Source organism: Tubulanus polymorphus, chromosome 4 (genome assembly GCF_964204645.1).
Source record: "Tubulanus polymorphus chromosome 4, tnTubPoly1.2, whole genome shotgun sequence".
NCBI classification, from domain to species: Eukaryota; Metazoa; Nemertea; class Palaeonemertea; order Tubulaniformes; family Tubulanidae; genus Tubulanus; species Tubulanus polymorphus.
In genome coordinates, this window is record NC_134028.1 from 2413029 (window position 1) to 2435349 (window position 22321).

General features: G+C 39.9%; 1 protein-coding gene across 3 annotated transcripts in view; it reads left to right on the forward strand.

Moving 5' to 3' along the window:
• The window catches only part of LOC141903135 (FAD-dependent oxidoreductase domain-containing protein 2-like), a 46549-nt gene that overhangs the window by 11871 nt on the left and 12357 nt on the right, over nucleotides 1-22321 (forward strand). For all 3 annotated transcript variants that reach the window (XM_074791111.1, XM_074791110.1, XM_074791109.1), the window contains exons 2-4: nucleotides 1387-1568; nucleotides 13256-13586; nucleotides 18381-18511. In XM_074791111.1, coding sequence (XP_074647212.1) covers nucleotides 1391-1568; nucleotides 13256-13586; nucleotides 18381-18511 — 640 coding nt within the window. In that variant the 5' untranslated portion in view covers nucleotides 1387-1390. The remainder of the gene's footprint in view (nucleotides 1-1386; nucleotides 1569-13255; nucleotides 13587-18380; nucleotides 18512-22321) is intronic.

Below are 22321 nucleotides of genomic sequence, written 5' to 3' on the forward strand. Positions count from 1 at the left end.
TGAGGTGGTGGGCGCAACAGTTTTTTAATTCAATCCCCATTCTTTCCATATTCTTTACTATGTGACTAAAAATGGTTAATAGTTAGAATAGCTTCAGGAGATTGGTCGACTCCTTGATGTCCGATGACGGACTTGTGGACATTCCTGGCGATCTTCAAATTTAGCAAACGACTAAGATGTTTTCTAGAGTTGAAGATACATTATGAATACGATTTAGCAACAAACTAAAGATAGCGCATTAGTGAGCAACGAGGCTTGATAAGTTGTTATGGATTCCAAGTTTCTCATTCTGATAGATATCTTTTAGTTTAAGTTATTTTGATTCCAAATGCTTTATATAGAATCGTCCGATTTCTGTAACCTGCAGGACGAACTGAAGTTAATAAGTTCAGCATCGTTAGTGTAATTTGTGAGGTTAATTCCTCAATGGAGATAAACTATTTGCCTGTTCTCTCAGTACTGAAGTATAGAACTAGCCGTTGGCTTCGTTTTGCTGTCGAGGCAAGTTAAGAGTCAACGGAATTCAATCAGTAGTATTTGTCGATTCAATTTAATAGATCGACGACGCAATGCCGCAACGACTGACGTTGATTAACGAAGCACGACTGAAAACAGCGACTTACGTCTTTACTGTTTAATCATTAGCTGCTCAATGCTATATAGAGCAGGGTCCAAACGACTTCTTGATTTCGTAAAAACTCCTTCTCAATTGAAAGAAGGCTACAGTTCAGCTGAGACTAGGATTTTATCTTTATTATAGCCCAAGAAGGTATTTACCAAATTAGAAACAAAGTTAAGGTAGTTTAAAGGGGAATGATTACTTCAATTTACCTAAATCAACAGTACCCAACTGTTGTTTGGATATTGATGCGGACAATTCCTCGAAATTTGAAATTTTCTCCTTTGAATTCCTTGAAAACTCCTCCTATATCCGTGAAAGACTGATCTATATGGACTGTGTATAGTAATCTCTCCATCAATCCCGGTCACTATTGTACGGTTGTTAAAGTTACATGGGAAATTGAATGATTCCAGCACTATCTGTTCAATCTGCCGAAATTGAAATATCGATAATGTTCAAGCTCAAAACAAACATTGTTTCCGATGTAAATTAGATCATCTAACGTTGGGAACTTCGTGAAACGTAATTTCTCTCTCGAGCCGCTTTTTGAGATATTGACTGAGCTGTCATTTCAATGAAATTAGTCGCGAACGCGTCGCGGTTGAAGCTTTTAAATAGCTGTTTAGATAATGTTCTTTCGGGAAAGTATTTCGATAATGAAAAAGCCGACTACGCGATGATAACTAATTAGATTTAGATAAGTGTGCGAAGTCACGAACTGCGATGAATTCATTAACCACGCTCTTCTTCGTTTCTATTTTCAGCGTTATGTCCAATATTTTCCAAGTCTTCCTACTAATTTCATCATGGCTGCTGGCGACCGTCAGCCCGTCTCGGTACTGGGAATACTGCGTGATAGGAGCCGGGCCCGCCGGCCTACAACTCGGTCATTATCTACAGAAAGCTAACAGAGATTATATGTTATTCGAACGCGGCAATTCTTCAGGTAAGTTTCCCGTTTTACTGAACGGAGCGCGACGACGACGAACGAACGTTCCGTCGAGAATAATCGCTTCAGTCTGCGCCGAGATTGGAATAATCATTGACCTGAGTTATTCATAACCCACAGGTCTTGTTTTATTCAACGCAATTCGCCACTCAACTTGTTATCTAATTATATAAATGCGACATTTCGTCGATGATCGGTGTCTGAGTTATGAATCCCGCCGGACTAGTTAACTACCTCTACCTCCATCTCGGTAACGAGTTTAAACCTATTCTACCTATCAGCGATCGATGACTACTTTACTTGCATCATTTATTGAAATAGAAACGTATTCCAACTTCAGATAACCTACAGCTGGGGCCAGTGGTTTGAAAGTCGGTTAGAGTAAACCAGTGGATAGTTGAGAAGCTCGTTGTTACTAACTATAGTATTCATCCGCTAGTTAACTCTTAACAACTTTGCAGTCCAGGTTTTTGGAAAGTGGTGAAAGATAGGAAATGATGCTTGTTTATGGCACGAGCATCATAGGGGCGAAGAAAGTCGTGCCAGACCTGAGGAATTCCTTAAGTAGAGAAGCATTTAGTTGCATTATCAGAATACATTTCTTATACAATATACATCCCTTAGTGCCCTTTTGTATTCATATATGTTCTCTTTACTAATGTATTTAAGTTGATGATAAATTCGAACGCGTTTCCATTCTTGTATTTTTGAGCCCGCAGTCGGTTAAGCCCCAAACCGCCCTGTTTTACCATTGAACTCAGTCGACCATTGTCAGCTCGACGATCCGTAGAAAATCGTAAAAGTGTGCGCCCGGCTTCAGAAACATTATGCGAAATTACGTGCGTCATATTTGATCGTAACCGACGTGGAAAAAGCTTCGGTAATTAATGATAAACAACGTCTTGTCACCGATGAATGACAATTCGACTAATGCTAAATTCATGTTCGATATATATGTATATATATATATATATATATACACACACACGCGAAATAAGAAATTAATTCATTAATGCGTAGATCTGTTGTGCGTCGATCGAATACGTACGTTTTTTATGGGCGTATAATGAATGAAAATCTATCCCATTTGCCGTAATGGATTGTGATACGGACAAACAAGTTCGGCGTAGGTTTCATAATAACATCCGTTCAGATAGCGGTTTATATTTTTTATCTCACCGGTGTTTTTATCGGTTATGTACTTTTCTTTAGGTTTTGACCTCGGAGGTCTCTGATGTAGATAATTACCTCAACCTATTACAGATCATATATATATATATATATATTTATAAATTATTAGCATTATTTTGGTCAGTTTCAAATTAGTCCATTCTCTGTACGGCCAAGAATGGACTAAATAGTGATGATGTGAACGTGGCTTTAAGCTCATATTTGATAGATTTCCCGCACGTTCATTGATGAAGGTGTTATTATTCATTATCAATTTACATTCGGCAGACGCTGAATTTATGATTCCAGTTCATGTCGTTGAATGAAATTTCAGGCTGAATTCATTCATTTTGAAATGACTAATTTTCATTCGCGCGCTCTTTTATATTCAGCGCAGTAGACTCAACTGATTCCCTCGTCGATTCAGTATTCAACTGAAAATTGTATAGAGAATCCTGTAAATCGAGATAGATTGAGTCCTTTTAGCTAATCATTCATTGATTTCCACTATAACCTTGTAGTCATCTGTGTTTTGAGAGAATCTAATAGTCATCATCAGCAATACTCGGTTAACAATAAGTTGTTTTTGTGTTTAACTCAGTTTTCCTGAAGATGACTATAAGTTTATACTTGAAACGTCGAATCAATAGATTATTAACTTATATCAATGTGGGATTCTCTGTATATCGTCATAACGCAGACGTCAATGGTTAACTGAAACTTTAAAATGAAAAAGATGATCCGCTTTGATATGTTTTTGATAGATTTCATAGGAAAGCGGATGAGACGCTATCAGTTCGCCGATTACGCGTATTTCCCCGAGATTCCTCATTCTCTTTGTCAACCGGTTTCGTACTTTCAGCTCACGTTTGCTTTTAAGACCATCGGTCGTCGAAACGAACAAATTCTGTTAACATCGGGCGACCATTAGTTGTTCGTTCATCGACGGACACGGTAATCCGGTTCCGTCAACGATTGTTTTATCAAACGGACGAATGAAAAAAAAGAGCGCGTTGTCGCCGACTGACCAGACATCTCACCGAACCACCGGTCTCAACCTACGTTTATTCCGGCCACGTCATTTCCTATACATAATACATTAACGTTTCTCTTTGATCTATTTGATTCTGTTAAGCATCAGGGGGGAGGGGAGGTTGGAGGATCCACCGCCACACGATATCATAAACAAATCATCAAAAAGTTTCCGCCGAACTTTAATGACAATTAGCTAAAGTGGCTCGTTTATATTTATCGTTTCAATTATAAACTTCATTCTTCCTCGCTTTATCAAAAACCCTTACATTAGGCTTTAGCTATACGGTAAACGTATATATTTAACTTCTAAAGCCACTTTTTCGAATAAGTTCAAAGCTAAAACCTCTTATGAAACCAGTTAAAAGGAGCTGTTTCATCAACAATGCTGCTGCTGCTGCTGCTGCTGTTGCTGCTGCTGCTGCTGCTGTTGCTGTTGTTCATATTTTTATCATGAATCTCAAGGCGCATTGATATTTACCATGAAGTGAAATTATAATTAGTTGCTTTTAACGACTTTCTTGTGATCGGCGACTTCAACAATTGAATTTAATCTCGCTCGGGCCGAGGGCCTGATTTCATTCATTTACCGGCGAGTTGAACTGTAAATGTAGATTTCGTCGCTATCGGCTACAGTTTCTGTAGTTGTATTTTTCAATTCGTAGTCGAGGAGGTCGGTTAATGTCAGAGATTGAATTATTTGATAAGTCTCGCATTAGTTATTGCGGTTGTAATGGACCGTGGCTAAACCTGTGCACACAGGTAACAAATATACAAACACTCGACTCCATTTACGCACCTTAAATCAACAGTTTGATACGACAGAGAGGAGATATCCTCGGACCTGCCACGGATCTGCCGCGTGGGTTGCAATTGCTCGACTTTTGAATTATTAATAAAACTATTATGTAACACTCACCATTCATCATTATTCGCATCTAAAGATTTAATTCACTCTCACACTTTATCGGAAGTATTGATTGATGGACACCCTGTATTTATATAACTTCATTCAACCGTTTCATTGAATATGACTCTAATATTTGCTGTTTTGTGATGGTTCGATGTGACAGCTGCTATCGAAATATGAAATTAACACCGAAAATTGAATACTTCAGAATCTTCATCTGTATTTACCTAATCAATTTTTCATCAAAGTTTGAGCTATGAATACCAATAGAGCCTAACATGTATAGTAATTGTATGTTCTTAAACATAAATGTTTATACCCATGATGTGAGTTCATTTGGCTCCCACTGTAAAATTTTAATCAACATTCTAAAACCTGCTCGGAATGAGCGCTCAGTTCCCAATTCCTTTTAACATCCATTTCATTGCGTTACATTTTTAATATCAAAAAATCTTCTTTCTCTATTGGCTGCGTGGGAGAAATTTACTATTCAAGGTTGTGGCTTTTTGTCTCATTTTCAGTAATTTTATCGCTAAATCCGAGAGATCGTGACTTCCATTGCGCCAAAAATAGAGAGCTTTTAATGTTAGGAGTATTAAAATGTTATTTCTGTAGTGTAGCGGGTATTTCTGGTAGCGTTGTCAGCGTACATGCGTGTTAACTCGGTGTTTCTTATACGCAGAGAAAAGTTAATACACATCGCTGACGTAATGCTCACCATCTTACTGGTCGCCCACTCAATTCTCTTTCGTTGCTCATCAATTTGTTTCGACCTCGAGGACGTCCGTTCTTTCAGTCGTCAGACTCTTTCTCTCCTTCCCTTCCTCTCCTTCCCCTCTGCACCTCCCATCCTCTCTCCCCTCTTTCTACCCCTCCCTCCCTCCTCCCTCATCTACATATATTTGTACTGGCCAATTCTGACTTGACACCGTTGTTGTTATGTTCGTGTACTAGGCCTACCATATGACAAGTCAACCGTCAATAGTGTCCCCGCCACGAAACTTAACAGTCTTAATGTTGTGATAATGATAGCGCTAAATGTATCATTAAGCTCTCTAATGCAGGTAGTTGTTGTCGTGTTCCTGAGGTTCTTTTCACCATTTGCATCTGATTAGTAGCGTTCACGTGTGTATTTAGCAACACTGGTTACAAGCAGATTACCGACTGTCTCTTAGTCTGTTACCAGTAGCGAAATGATTATTACCAATTACGCTTGCTAGTGCGCGTACGTTGACAACAGTAACACCACCATCAGCATCCGTCGCATCAGCAAACTGTCTCATATCAGCCTCCGCAACAACCGATCTGTGCGTATCTGTTCAGATCTTCTGGACAGTTGTGATTGTTATCTATAGGATTTCCTGTCCGGCCTCGGTGATTCCGCTATTATGCAGCTACGTGATATCAGATAATAGATGCTGATATTTTAGTACGGGGCCATCGGTCATTGGCGAATAAGCAGCCGGATTGTGGGAATTGGTGACCAGTCATTACGAATATAGTGAACTGTAGCATTTATCCGTTTGGCCAGTCCTAAATTTCTCTAGGGTGACCCGGGTTGACTGAGGCGTACTAAATGGGATGATCGAAAACCTACCCAAGCGTTCTGGTGTCGCATATGGAAAGGTTACGACACTCAATTTTCAATATTTAGCCCTTGGGAATTTGATCGTTGTGTTCACGTTTCTTCCCTGAGATGTGAGATTCTCAACGCTGTATTGTATTTCAGGTGCTATATGTTTTTTTCGACCGGAGATCGTTCTTTAATCTTTTTGAAGCCCGATAACAACGTCGCGCTACTCTGCGCTATGTGCTGATGAAATATTTGAAACATTTGAAATATTCTATAGATCTTCAACATTAGGGCATTGCTGTTCGTTTGTGCGCGCAATGTTCTGTAGCCATAGACACAGATTTGAATTATTCTTCGTGCCTTTGACAAAAAGATGCGCTGAAATGATCAAATTGAAATTCATCTTTCGGGATCCATGCAGAATATTGCACTTTCATTGATTGCTGTTTCTAATGGCTTCTTGTCAAATGAAGTCACTCTTAATTAGGTGTTTGATTAAATCAATTTATCATCAGTTTTGCTCGGCATTACTGTCTACATCAATTCTCATCAAATTTATGTAATGTTCTCATTCATTTCGGATTCTATCTTTCGAACCGTTTGACTCTTTGAAGTCAGACTCCGATTTAAGTGTATAGACATACAAACACAGTAGTCGTAGATTCACCGGGGACTCAATCTCAAGTCAGAGATACAAGAATTGATTCTACATCGATCTAAAGTTGACGTGTCCATTTATAATTTGTCGTGATGTATTATCTGCGTACTGCGAATGGAGCGTCCTTTCTGTCGACCCGTTCTTGCTCTGGAAGGCGACGAAATGAGAAATTTCAGCTGAAATTCTCGCAAGTCCCAGCGATTCCTACCAATCACAACGCATTCCTGCCGATCCAGGATTAATGTAACTTGAAAACAAAGAGTTGCTATGGAAACCTTTGAAATCCTGACACGGGGGATAATGACTGGCGTAACTGGAAATCGTAGGTTCCCCTGACAGAGATTCCTGTTTCACGTGTCTACTGATTCTAATTGTAAATTTTATTCGAAATTGTTACTTAAACTTGTAGATGTTTATACTCGGTTCACTCGGCTTAGTTTAAGCATTATTTTGTTTTGGTCGGGTGGTATACATGTAATGGATCAGGCCCCGAGTCAAATTTGGCTGCGTGTGATTGTGGCTATGATATAACCCCGCGCTAAAATTTGGCTCTTACCTGGTCCAAAAGTTTTGGTCGGGCCAAAAATGCTCGCGTGATCGCGGCTATTATGCCCGCTAAATGAACCTCTCAATTCGAAGTAGTTGACATTAGCGTCTCTGGTCCGAAATGTCGTATCGAATGATTCGATGTATCACCTTTCAGTTCGGTTAACTGTACGGTTACACAACGATATCATTCACGCACGACACCAGATACAAGTGCTTATGTATTCTACGAGTACTATTTCTGATACCATCGTCGTCGTCGTCGTCGGTCGGGGACGGATAAAAAATTGCGACGGTCTGATTGATAAATAGATCAGCGATGAACTACGTCGTAATTCTATCCCAAAGGAATCGCGGGACGACATCAAAACATCTCTTAGACTGCAGTGAGAGTGAGAAATGCCTCCAGTCAGTAGCGTGTGGTCGTATATTGCCTGTTCATCTTCAAATGTTCATCCGCCAAATTCAAAGAAATCAAAACACTTTTACGAACCGTGATGTACAAATTAACATCGAGAAAAACGATCGTAAGAGCAAAAGAAAAATAGTTACGAGCATTCATTCACGAATTCGGCTAATTTAAACGAGAGTTGAAGAAATAGAGTTTTCAATTGATTCTAATTCACATAGGTTTTTTATAAGTAAAGGTTTTTTTGATGAAAATATTTTCGGCAATGAAATGATAGAGTTCATCCTCTCGTTTGCCTTCGATCTTTAACATTGCTTTCTCAATTTATTACTTATCATGATAAGTAAATATAACAGTTAATGCTAATATAATGTTGTTAATGGTTGTGTATTTAGTTTATTCATTATGTAAGTCGTTTTGTCTTGTATTGTGTTCAGAATTAATCCATACTGATTCACCGTGTGTTCGACCAAAGCATTCTTCAGTTGTCATTTCGAAAAAAGTGGTATAATCTTCTATGAGAGGGAGAGTGAGTTTGACAAATGAGTAAGATTAAGAGTGGGAGGAACAGAGATATGAAGCACACAGAGGTAGAGGGAGGTAAAGGGAGGTAAAGGGAGGGCAGGAAGTGGGAAAATGGAGAAAATTCTACCACAATATTCTAATGGTAAGTAAATAAATCCTTCATATTTCTCAGTACGTGACTGTTTCCAGTTTGTCGCGCACGAATCCAGATTTTTCACTCTTTTGTTGTCAGGTTTCCTTTCTCTCTCTCTCTTGCTCCATGTGTTTTCTAGTAAAACTAACCGCGCTGTGAAATGACGCCTTTTAAGTCATTGTCAGTCGACGCGCCGCTGGGTACAATTTTCACCGCACGCACGGAATCTACGGGCGACGTTGCCTGCAGCAACAAGTTGATTAATTAACGCTGTGGTAATTAAAGGCGGTTGTTCTGATAGAATCGTAGTGTGGTACGACTCATGAAACAGACTCTCGATATTGTTGTTGTTTTATCATCGATCGACACTGTGATCACGCGGAGATGATCCGGCCCTGGTCAAACTGGTCCGGATCGGACCTCGAGTTAAATTCCGTAAACATTCGCGTATAAAATCATTCGCTCGATACTAAAGAATTCCTGATCCAGTTAGTATTCGCATGCAATGATTTGGCTCTGGCCTAGTCCGATGTTTTTAGTCCAGCCTAGTGGCCCGAAACAGCTGTTCACGTGGGTGGCAAATGCCTATTTGGCCCGACCAAAAAACACCGGACCAGGCCTGAGCCAAAGTCTAGCTCGGGTCAAGTAATTGCGTGTAAATTGCAACTGGTTCCGCAAGTGACTCATTTCGCTTTGTTTAAGTATCGAGTGAGTGGTTTGTGTGGTAACGCACTCTCTTATTAGGCTTGGGCCAATTTTTCCCGGACCAAATCGTCTCCGTGTGATCGGGCTTCTATCATATCCAGTTGATTTTAAGTTAGTTTATATTCATCCATCAATTGAGTTTGGGTAAAAAGGCTGTTTGCGTATTTCCCGTAATCGTTCAATGTCATGAAACGTCGTTCATCACCAGACCGCAATCTTCACACATCACAGATTATCATACTCGTACCAACGACTACTTCGCGATTGTTTTTCACCAGAAGCTGTTGCTGTTGCCGGATATACGACTTGATCTTTGTGTAATAAAACTCTCGCTGCTGATATAGAATATTTCCAAGTAATGTTTGTGAAAAAAAGTCATTGAGTGTATGAAAAAAACGAAATGCAAAGCACTTAGAGTGATTTCCTGTAACCTTGTAGTTGTCTTATTTCAATCCTCTTTATGCACTTCTTGCAATGGGATATCTACTTGAAGTGATAGATGCCTCATTCCTCGAGGTAACAGGTGCCTCATTCCTCGAGGTGACTGGTACCTCATTCCTCGAGGTAACAGGTGCCTCATTTCTCGAGGTGACTGGTACCTCATTCCTCGAGGTAACAGGTGCCTCATTTCTCGAGGTGACTGGTACCTCATTCCTGGAGGTAACAGGTGCCTCATTTCTCGAGGTGACTGGTACCTCATTCCTCGAGGTGATAGCTACCTCATTCCTCGAGATAATAGGTGCCTCATTCCTCTGTGCTAATGCCAAATGGGCGTAGAGCTGTAGTTTATACATCAATGATTATAGAGTTAACCGGTGGTTGTAGTGAGAGTGAAAGTCCATTTTTATGCCATCATTTATCCAATAGTTATCTAAAACTAATTTTGACTCCCCTGAATGAGCGACTGGGCCCTGAATGAGCGACTGGGCCCTGAATGAGCGACTGGGCCCTGAATGAGCGGCTGGCCCCTGAATGAGCGACTGGGCCCTGAATGAGGGACTGGCCCCTGAATGAGCGACTGGGCCCTGAATGGGCGACTGGGTCCTGAATGAATCGTCTATTCATTATTAACATTAGTGGTTATTACGTAATGAAGTTAGTGACTTTACTCACAACATTTAGATCGACGTTTTGCATGAAATTCTTCCATTTAATCAAATCTCGTGAAATTAATTCCCCTCATGATACAATTATAGCCGACTACGGTCGTTTGGAATCATTATTCCAACCGGTTCAATAAGGAAATGAGAAAAATACATGGATTGAATTCCATCATGGTTTAATCATTCATCTCGACAGTATCGTCGCTGTTCAGACAGCCAGAGAAAGAGAGGAACAGCACGTTACTGTCGTCACTGTTCAGACAGCCAGAGAGAGAGGAACAGCACGTTACTGTCGTCGTTGTTCAGACAGCCAGAGAGAGAGAGAGAGAGAGAGAGAGAGAGAGAGAGAGAGAGAGAGAGAGAGAGGAACAGCACGGTACTGTCATCGTTGTTCAGACAGCCAGAGAGAAAGGAACAGCACGTTACTGTCGTCGTTGTTCAGACAGCCAGAGAGAGAGAGAGGAACAGCATGTACTGAGACTCTTTAGTTTCACCCAGGGCTTGGTTGCGAGCAGAGATAATACATATCCTATTGGCTCTAAGCCATGATCATGCAAGTGTTTTTGGCTAATGCCATATAAGGCCCGGGGCCAACCCTTTACACAGGCCAGATAAAAAATGTTGGAGACCAGCCCCATGCCATATTTTAGCATGGTTCAAATTATTGCCTGAGAATACTTGCCACAGCATTGTCTCGCTCTTTGATCAGACATGGGTCAAATTTGACTGGGGTCTGATCTGTCCGTACCGATGTGATCCAGGCGAAATCATCCCGTGATCGCTGCTATAAACTGTGTATAGAACACAAGTTTAGGAAGTAAAATGTGCTAATAACAACATTTGTCATGTTGAGCATGAAATAATCTGATGGAATGTTGTTGTTTGATGACCATCATGTGTTCCGGTCTGACAGACGCCTATCCGACAGACAGATGTCTTTTTTGCGGACGGTCGGAGAATAACTTATAAGGTTTTATAAATGATGAAAACGTTTGCCATTCGTTACATATAAAAACAAGATCTCGTTCGTCTCGGGTCTAGATTTCTTGGCCGGAAATTGTCGCAGCACGATCACAAATACGACTGACTGGCTGAGCGATACTAATTGGTCGCGAGAAGTTCTTAACGTGTTATATTTCGGCGTGTTCTGACGTCGGTCGTCACTGCTGATGGCATCTCGTATTAAACGATTACTGTTTGAGATGTAATGAGAAGAGAATCGAAGTTTTGTCTTGTTTCACACTAGTCGTGATAACAGGCGGCGGCCTCTCTGAGAATAGATTAATGAATGCGTGGGTGTCTTTTTCCTGATAAGATTATCATCATCTTACAGCTGTTGACATGTGGGCGGCGTCTCGGTCACGTGATGATAGAATACGTTAAGACGCTAACCCTAGGGTTAAGACTCATTAAATATTATTACCCCCAGCCTATGACTCAAACCATTTCTCAGTCACTTGGGGAGACCTACCGATCAGGCGCGATTACTGGTTGTAACGATTCAAAAAACAAAAAAAAATTTTTTTTTATTAATAAAATTTGACTGATTCGTCTACGTGATCGGTGGCTGCAACAAACGATTGAGACCCGGAGAAAAAAAGAGAGAAAAATTGATTTTTAATTTCGCATTTTGTCGAATTATTTGATCGACGTGGAACGCGATGAATCAGTGAATACAATGAGAGCTCGATAAACAAATTACTACAGGATTTATCAGCTACACAGATCTGTCTTCAATCGCCATTATTGAATAGTAGTAATAGTAATAGTAATCTAATTTCTATTGCGCCCTTTTTCCTGTGCTACATTGTTCAACAGAACTTTCCATCAAATTAGTATTACTACCCCCAGCCTATGACTCGAACTATTTCTCAGACATCTCTCCCTGGGGATAAATAACATCCGAGCAGCTGCCGGGCGCTCAGGAGTCATCTATCAGGTACCCATTTAACTTTGGGTGATAAAAGGCCCGGGGACTCTACGGTCATGAACAGGGTTCAAACCCAGGACCTGGCTTCCCAGAATCGAACATTCTAACCACTCGTCGTCCACGCTGCTGGCTCAATTCTTTCTCGTATTAATTCCCATGCAGCCAGCATGCTCGGTATTTGAGGAAAAACAATGATGTCTCGCGGTCATCTATAAAGTCTTGAAGCTGAGAAGAACCCTGATAATATTATCTGTTGTCTTAAAATCTTGGTCCTTGGTTTAATGCGTGATGTGGAAGCTTCGGGCAACGGTTTCAATCAATCATAGGATATTAGAAATTGATGTCAATGAACATCTGCAAGGCGAATGTATAAACTATTACAAAAGATATTAGAGTTTCAGGGAAATTGATGGCAAATTCACCACGAAATGTTTGACATCAATGGTATCAATATTATTCATGATGTTCAATGAGTCAAAAATAAATCTTTTTTTATCTTTCTCGTAGAGAAATTAAAATCATTTGCTCGCCAGGTGCAGATCCTATCAGTATGCATAAACAAAATAATGTCAAAACATTCTTGATTAGGTATGAGCATGGAACAAGATCTGGTTTATACGTCCATGATACGAGCGAATATTGATTCCCTTCCATTTATTTTATTAAAAGTTCTTACACAGTGCCGTTGTTCATCCACCCAGCAATCCTCTTATCATATTGAATTAGCTATAATTGGACAAATCCGCAATGATATATCAGAAAAAATAATTTAATGGTCCTATATGGGAATTTCTCCCTTTTTGGTTTCTCTATAAACTATATAGATACCCTCTTACAACTCCAGTATCCCTTGTTGATGGTGATATATATGCTCAAGATAAATAAATTTGGACGTCTCTGAAATGGATGAATATATGAATAACTCATTCAAATCTGAATACAAAGTGAATTCGATAGATAATGATTTCCCTTTTATTTTTGTCGTTGCAGGTACATTTTTCAGCACGTATCCTCGCCACAACAAGTTGATAAGTATTAATAAACGTCACACTGGAAAAACTAACAAAGAATTCAATTTGAGACATGACTGGAACTCGCTGTTGAGCGACGACGAATCTTTGCTGTTTCGTCATTACTCGAAAGAGTTCTTTCCCGACAAGTCTGTGATGATTCAGTATTTAAAAGACTATCAACAAAAATTGGGCATCAAAGTCCAGCATAATACGGATGTGAGCAATATCGCGATGCTGCCGGCACCGAGTCCGAATGCTCCTAGTTTGCTGTCATTCAACGACCAACACGGCAACAACTACTCATGCAAGTAAGTATTGCTAGAAATGTTTATTTTGAGAATGGCTTTTTAACCCTTTCAGTGCTGACTAATTAATACCCTATAGTGCTGAAGATAATTTGAAAATTTTCAAAAATTCCACCCTAGTGTGTTGAACTACGGGAATACCACTATAGTGCGTCTACACCGCGGTGCGGTGTATCGTTAGTTACTAGTATTTCACTGTTTGACAAGTGCTGCCATTTTTCAATAGAGATAATTACTAATTACTGATTACATCAATATACCGCAGTGCGGTGTACTAGCAAAATCCATCACTGATTTATACACTGCACTGCGGTGTAGATGCACTGAAAGGGTTAATGCATCGCATTTTTAACAGCGCGGCCACTGCAAAGAACTCCAGATTTGCATTTGGGAAAATTGAAAAATTACCCATGAAATACTTGGGAAAAACTAAGGAACTTTGAATTCATTTAACTATGGGAACCATGCTAAGAGTCTTCACGTAGATTGATATTTGAACCTGAAGTTAGATAAATGCCCTTCCTCTCCGAGACCTTCCCAGAGACACACGAACGAAATTAATTGTTCATGAAAGCACTTTTGATTAATTATTCTACCGGACTAGGTCTAGACATCAAGGCTGAAAGTTTCTCCACAACAACAACAAGCGATGTTCGGTCGGTGGAGATCATCACGTCTGGTGTGCGATTATGGGATGAGATTGTCAGTTATAGCGTTCAATCCTGTGTAATGAGGCAGATTTTGCGGCGGCGGGCGACAATCCGACACGTCGGGTTTTGTCCGACGATATCTCGAAACTAGGAGTGCAATCGGTGAATCGATCCGATCGCCCGCAGGAAGTTCATCGGCGTCGACGTTTCGGTAAAAATGACTGCCGCGCCGCAATTATTTTTCTAGCAATTTGTTTAGATTTCATACAGTGTCTGTAAGCGATAATTTAAACGCGTGTCGGATGAGACAGCGATGAAGTAGACATGTTGACAGTGAGATGGTTCGTTGTTCATCAGCTGTCGTCGATCTGTTCGTTTTCATGTTCGTTATTACGCAGACGAATGTCAACTCAACTCGTCGTCGTCGCCGTATGAATATTTCATCTAAGATTTTACGCGGAGTTTTTTCGCCGCCAGACTTGAGCAGTTTAAGTTTTAGTTTTATGAATATTAATCAGCGTCTAGATCGGTTTATGTGTGAATTAGTTTGCATTTTGATGATGATTCAAAACGCGCACGGAGAGCATGTGCGATAGACAAGTTCATGCAGCTGCCACCAGGGGACTTTGCAAGCACCATATCTTCGGTATCCTCAAAGCCATTTTGACTAGAGTTGGTACATCAGTACTTTTTACGTGGTAGACCTGATTGAATTATATATCCAGCATATTGTTGACCATATGTTGTGCTGTTTTGAAATAGTCATGTTATGGACTGATTAAAATTATTTCCATGAAATCTTTGTACGCTACCCTGTGCGATATTTGAACCAGTTAAGCAGAAACCCGTTGTCGCTGCTTTGCAGCTATATTTCTCTTCATTTTCGCGTTCATCATTTGTGCTCAGATTACATAATGATGCTGGACTAATTCTCCTCATTTTCATCTTAGTCATTTATGCTCACATTACATAATGATCGCTGGAATGCCTTAGAGATTTGGGGTTGCGCTGCAACAAGACTGATTTTCTAAATAGCGCCAGGGGAGGTTGGTATATGATATCATTTTCTCAAGCTTTGATCGATATTTCCTGCAATTCTATTAGTGATACTTTACCTGAATTCATCACTAGTCACTCATGGTGGCCACTTACCTGAAAAACACACTAGGAATCAGAAAAGTCAGGGAAAACTTTTTGCAAAAATAACCTGGAAACTCAGAGAATTCTCTATCAATATATGATTTGTGAATATTGAATGAATTGTTCCATTATATAGCTAGCAATTTCTCCATTCACCTGCCACAGATTCACTCTCAGATCTTGACAAACAAAGGTTCATTAACAAACTTAACTTTTTGAAAGTTATTTCCACGTAGATCTTCATCGCGGAATTGAGTTCATCAGGTTTGAAATAAACCCAGGGTTAGTCCCTGTACTCTTCTACAATAAAATGGGTAAAATCTATTTTCAACGAACATCTTTCAGTCGCACTCTGTCTCTCATTTATCTTCATTGCGGTATGAGTCGGAATATCTCGGTCGACGAGTTGTCGCCTTAACGCGTAAATTTTTATCCTACTTCATGTGAAGAGAGATTGAGTTGAGTTGATGCTTCACTTCTATCATCATCAGTAGTAGTAATACATGTACTACACAAGTAGTGTGTCAACTACTTCTCTCTGGAACTACGAGGCTGACAGCACCTCATCCGGCTGACTGACTGACTGCCCGTCCATCCGACTGACTGACTGCCCGTCCATCCGACTGACTGACTGATGACTGACTGATGACTGACTGATGACTGACTGATGACTGACTGATAACTGACTGATGACTGACTGACGACTGACTGACTACTGACTGACTACTGACTGATGACTAACTGACTGATAATTTACAGGAGAGGAATTGAAATCATCGATGGATTGTTATTTCACACAACATTCCACGCCGAATGGATGAATGTCAATTACGCCGGTGAATGTCTAATCGTATTTACGAAGCCGTCACTGTTTTCTCTCTTTCATTTCACCTTCGCCATAAAATCTTGCGAGTGTGTTTGTTCAACGTGCCTCATCGCTGGTAATACCCACACACGAGGAACCGGTGCCCTGCGATAAACCATCGCAGTAATCATCTCAATTTCTAAAACGAACCGCTGACCGCACACTTTTTCGCGATAAATCACTTTTCCCCTTTAAATTGCAAATGAGATTAGATGAGATGTATGTTGGTATTTTGCCCTTCTGATCATGTTCAAGGGCGGATCTGGTGGGGAATCGATGATATTAGTCCGTAAGAAAAGGCAACATCAGCAGATAAGTCATCAGGACACTCACTGAAACACATCATCAGAGAAAGGTAAATGAAAATATATCATAACACTGATAAAATTTTCATTTCTCTGATGATGAGATTTTAGTTAAAACCTTGAATTATCACATCAGATCACATAGGTCAAACAGTCAGTCTTAACCTTGACGATATCCGGAATACAGTCAGGGTCTACTGTTCCTGGTGTCAAATACAGTCAGGATCTACTGTTCCCGGTGTCTTCTGAACGAGTGTTATCTTCTATCCGGTGTCTTCAAATGACATTCATTTCACAAGTATACACCGGTGGTCTCTTTATACCAACGGATGTTTCATCGAAGGTGACTTCACTTTTCATGATATGTTTGTAATTCGAACAAGTAGAAATCAGTGTTAATTGTTATCGCTGTGATTCTATACCACAGACACCGGTGATTTATCCATGATATGAGAATGTAACATGAACGTTGTCAGTAACAGGCTAATTTTTAAGCATTCTCACACTGCGCCAGTTATTTCGCTGACGTCTTTCATATCTTCAAGTCTCAGATTTATAACAAAGCGCTGTAAAAGTATTTTCAGTCGCTGGAGTGTGGTCACTGGAGTGTGGTCGCAGGAGCGCGGTCGCTGGAGCGCAGTCACTGGAGTGTGGTCACTGGAGTGTGGTCGCAGGAGCGCGATCGCTGGAGCGCAGTCGCTGGAGTGCAGTGGCTGGAGCGCAGTGGCTGGAGCGCAGTGGCTTGAGCGCAGTGGCTGGAGTGCAGTCGCTGGAGCGCAGTGGCTGGAGCGCGGTCACTCGAATGCAGTTGCTGGAGCCGTTGGGCTATTGAAAATATCATTACCAGTTGTTTTGTTTTATCATAAAAAAGTTGACAATCACCGTGTGGCAATTCATTCTTCTGTGATCCTAAAACTGCTGTTGGTGAAATTCATCTGTTATCGCTCTGATGACGTTCCCTGAAAAAAATTGAAATTTTGAATACAAAAAACTTTAATCAGAAAATCTTCGAGATGATTCGAGGTGATTCGAGGCGATCACTATTTTTCACATGAATGAATCGCTCACACAGGGATCAGTATTTTAGTCGGTGCCCGGATCTGTTGTTTTTAAAGTAAGACGTCTTGCCCGTATCTGAGATTTTATTGCTTTTCTGGCCAAATCTCGGAGTGCCTGGGAACCGGCCTCTAAATCCCGAGCTACCGACATCTTCAGCAAATTGCTAATACATAATCTCTACGGTTCTGCCAAGTCCAACTGACAAAGCTTAGATTAATAGCTAGTCGGCGTATTTGATTTTTTCTCGTTACATACTTGTTATCGTCTTTTTCGAGAAACAGGTGCACGAGATCTCAGTATACGTAGCATCTGAAGTTAAATCAATGAAACACAGTAGATCGATTAATTCGTTCGATGTTAATAAGCAATTACGAATTAATCACGACGTTTAATTGCTCGACATTAGCTAGCTAGTAGAGATGTGGTGATATTTAGCTCGTGTTTGTGGTAGAATCTCTGTTATAGCCGATATCGATACTAATTGGCATCATAATTCGTTGATGGCAGACGCCAAAGGACAGCTCCGTCGTGGACTGATCACGGAAAATTACCGTCATCAATCCGACTTGAACGCAATCACGAATCTATTGACATGCTTGATGACCTTACAAGCTACTTATGATAACCCTTTGAAGAACGGCTTGGGATATTCAGTTGATTCATCTTCAGGCTCTCGAGACTGACTCGTCCTCCCGAATGTTTATCGCATTGCTGTGATTATTGTGATTCTCTATGTAAATTATTTATGTTGTCATTCGTGTATTGATTCTAATTACAGGACGATAGTTGTCGCCACCGGCTTGTCAAAACCAAACATTCCAAAATTCCAAGGAGTTGAATATACGGTTGGTTACGAAGATGTGTCGATCAATCCAGATGAATTCGAAGGAAAATCCGTACTGATATTAGGTAAGTCTTTTCGAAGATCCTGTCCAATCGGAATCTTTTCAAGACATCGAATGTGTCGAATTGAAAAGAAATAATGTGCTGTTACCAAAGTATTCATAGCGGTCCTCAAAAGTCCTGAAATGGGTAGTGGTCAATAAGGCATTGATTATCATGGAATGATCTTGATGGCCTTCAATGGTGTATGATGCATTACCATGTGAATACAATTAGACAATCCGACAATCCTCTGACAGTCAGAAGAGACAATCCTCTGGCAGTCAGTGGAGACAATCCTCTGATAGTAGAGTTGGTAAAACTTTTACAACAATTATGGGCATAAAGTATACTTTTTCAGTGTGAATTTGTTCGTAGTGTGTGATCATTACTGATTGAATGGGTCAGGCGAGAGTTACTTTTATTTCCCTGAGCTAAAACTGTTAATGGGCAGGGAATATGCCGGCGGTCTGAGAGCCTGATTGAATTAGTGTTATCCTCATTTTTTCTACGGAGGTTACTGAGGAAGTGAAGTGATGATAATGACAGCGTTCTTCCTGCCTCGAAATGAATATCTGAAATCAGAAATGCTGTCCATCAGTAATTCCAATCCGTTTCTATATTCATTGATACAAACATGAACGATCTGATTTTACCGTGTACACTATAGCGCGGATGATTAACCGCTGTATCTAAAGGGTCATCGACAATTGGTTTACTTGAATTGGAATTAAATCTGAACAAGATTCTAGTTACGGCCATATAATGAACCGCGTGGTCCAGATGTCCGTTAAATCAATGATGTAACTCGAATATGGTACTAGAAGTGACATGGTCTACTGAAGAGCAAATAATGATCAAATCATTGATCATCATTAACCGTGAAATAGGTGCAATTCATTGATTCAGAAAACCTATTGAAGATGTTGATCTATGGTATGTCCGTGAATAACGCTGGTTTTAATCGTTATAGCAAATAATCAACCAGCTTTGAGTTGAATAGGCAAGAAGTTTTACTCCGTATTATCATCGGCTGCTCTGGTAGGCAATACATGAGTCAATACAGGAAAAATAAAGTCCAATCCTCGGGTTTTGAGGGACAGTGATTGATGAGAAAATATATTTTTCATTGAGCGCCTGACCTTTTGGCGTTTCCGATGAATGTTGATTGAATGCTCAATTCAGGCTTGTACGGGCAATCGCCAATCGACTAAAACTGATAGATAGATTCAATTACGGCCAACGCAAATAGACGAAAGCCACCAGACCATGATATATAGCCATTCTGTCCCAGTTACTGCGATCATTATATGACTTCTGGTAATAACAATGAAAATATTTTGGAGATTAGTTTGAAAATACCACAACCCAGAATCTCATGCAATGATCAGAAGATCTGTTGCCATTTATTCAAAATAGTCACTCATAAGTCATGTATTTAATGGTCGTTACAAATGCTGGAATACAAGATCTCTCGATTTCATGCTAATGCTGAATCTGTGTCTTGTTTTTACTGCAGTTTGTCTCTGAAATGCAAATTTAATGACATTATTTTTTTGTGAAATGCTAATTCTAACGGCATGATTGTCTAATGTTCAGTTTGTAAGCCTCTTCGGCTAAAACTACATCTTTTCGGTATAAATCCCTCGATTCCATTGATGAATAAAGTGTCACCAGAAATACTGAAAACAGCAGTAGAAATTTGGATTGATACGGAAATCCGTTGAAGTTTTTTCTTTCCGAAACGGATATAACTGATATCGAGAGACCAGAGATTTCTACGTTTGTGAAATGTGTCGAAACTCGATGACGTTGATGGCGTACGCTGTGTCCAGATCGAAACGACGTTTATAATCATCGACGATCATTCTCGTGTCAACGGCGTGATTGAAATCATCGAGTAAATTGAAACCTGTCACTCGCTCGGTTCTCACTGATTGACGGATAAATTCCCGTTGAAATCACTTTAAATCACGACTGCTGTAGAGTTTACTGCTGTCGGTGTCACTTTCGACTTTGATGGAAACTGACTACGTCAGACGTTGGCCCCCTGATAGCAGACGCCTGTCTATCTCTATCGCAGCCGGTCGCTGCGGATAAAATTACCTATTTATGTCAAAAATTTCATTACTCGATGATTGGATTTCATCGTAATACCCTTCAGAATCCATCAGCGTTCAGAGCGATTTAGTTTGGTGTACCACCGGATGAACGCGACCCTCGTCAGCGGCGCCGGCTTAGACTATACATGTTTTATCTTCTCATGTTCAATCTATCAAACTGATGGTCAGATGATCGCTGTTCTCTGGGTTATAATTTAACAATCCCTCAGATGATAGCTCTTCAGAGAGCTGGTATCGTGTAACATATTTCCAAATGAGAAGTCGCAAATTTTGGGGAACGTTTTAAAGTCTTTATTCAAAAACTTCATCAAGTCATTGAATATGAATATGAAGATGGAATCACAGAATAATGTTTGTAATTTCAGTGACATGTTATATTGACGTGTTAGACATAGTTTTGACGGTTCATTTCATGAAATTGAGTACTTTTATGCCCTGTTCAGCCGTCTAAAACCCCTATTTTTAGCCCTATCAAGATAAGAATGTGACCCCCACCTTTCCCCGACTTTTTCAAAGGGACCACTTGACAACCTGAAATAAAGAGATTGAACCTCTAGAAAAGCAAAGACAGTTATAAGGACACTTTCTTCTTTCTAGTCTCATATATTATTGTTTCTTATCAACACTACTCACATTACACAGTATGAATATGTAATATTTTTCTGGTTTTGATTTTACTCTAAAATGACATTGATTCTGCTTAACCTTCTGCGTTATATCTGTATCCTTTATTCAGAGCGTATTTATAGATAAATCCTTGATACAGCGCTGGGGCCTCGGGCGTTTGAAGTGCGTGCAAGAGGTTAAATGAAAAACTGGAAATAAAATATTGTCGTGTGGGTGTGTGTTTGATGCGTAGGGAAGAGTTCAGCTGGTGATATTATAGCGTCGGTGACAGTTTGATCAAAAAGTATTGATAAAGAATCTGTGTGTCTATATACGGTGATTATTGATGTTCTATGCTACTTTCATACCGATGTTTAATCAAATTTTCGATGGAAACAGGTTGTGCAGGTTTGCAACATCAGGCGAGGAATTTTGCGAAGGTTATTAATATACCATTAAATCTGCCACAATTCAACTAGATTAAAATGTAAATTTGCAGGATTAGAATATGTAACGTAAATCACGTATTTCATTTGGGTCATAATTTTTCTCATAATCCGCGAGTCCCATAAACCAGATTTCATCGCGACTGATAGAATTTGAATACGACTATTTTGTAATCAATATTTATGGTAGGAAGAATAATAATTTAGAATCAAATTTGACTTTTCTGCTCTAACAGCTGTGAGGAGAGAATCCCACAATGATAATAAAAAGTCCGAAAATGAAACTTCGAGATATGAGTTTATTTCAACGTTTCGACTATATCCTAATAGTCATCTTAAGGAATAATCAACACGGATATAGTGTTCTACCAATCGTGATCTAACAGCTGTCTGTGCTGCTGTATAGCCGCATTCGCACTATCACTAGAGTTAGAGTACAAAAATGGGTCCTTACCTGGAACTGGCCAAATTTGGAATAGACTTTTTGCGTGTGTGACTTGTCTAAATACCACAGTGTTACGATGTAATTGTTTTCATGTTTTTCCCCGTTTGTACAAATTGATTTCACGAATTTGATATCACAATTTTACTGATCACTTGTTTGTAATATGATTACCGACGGAGGGTCTGGTTTCATTAAGGGTGTGTCTCGTTTTCAGGCG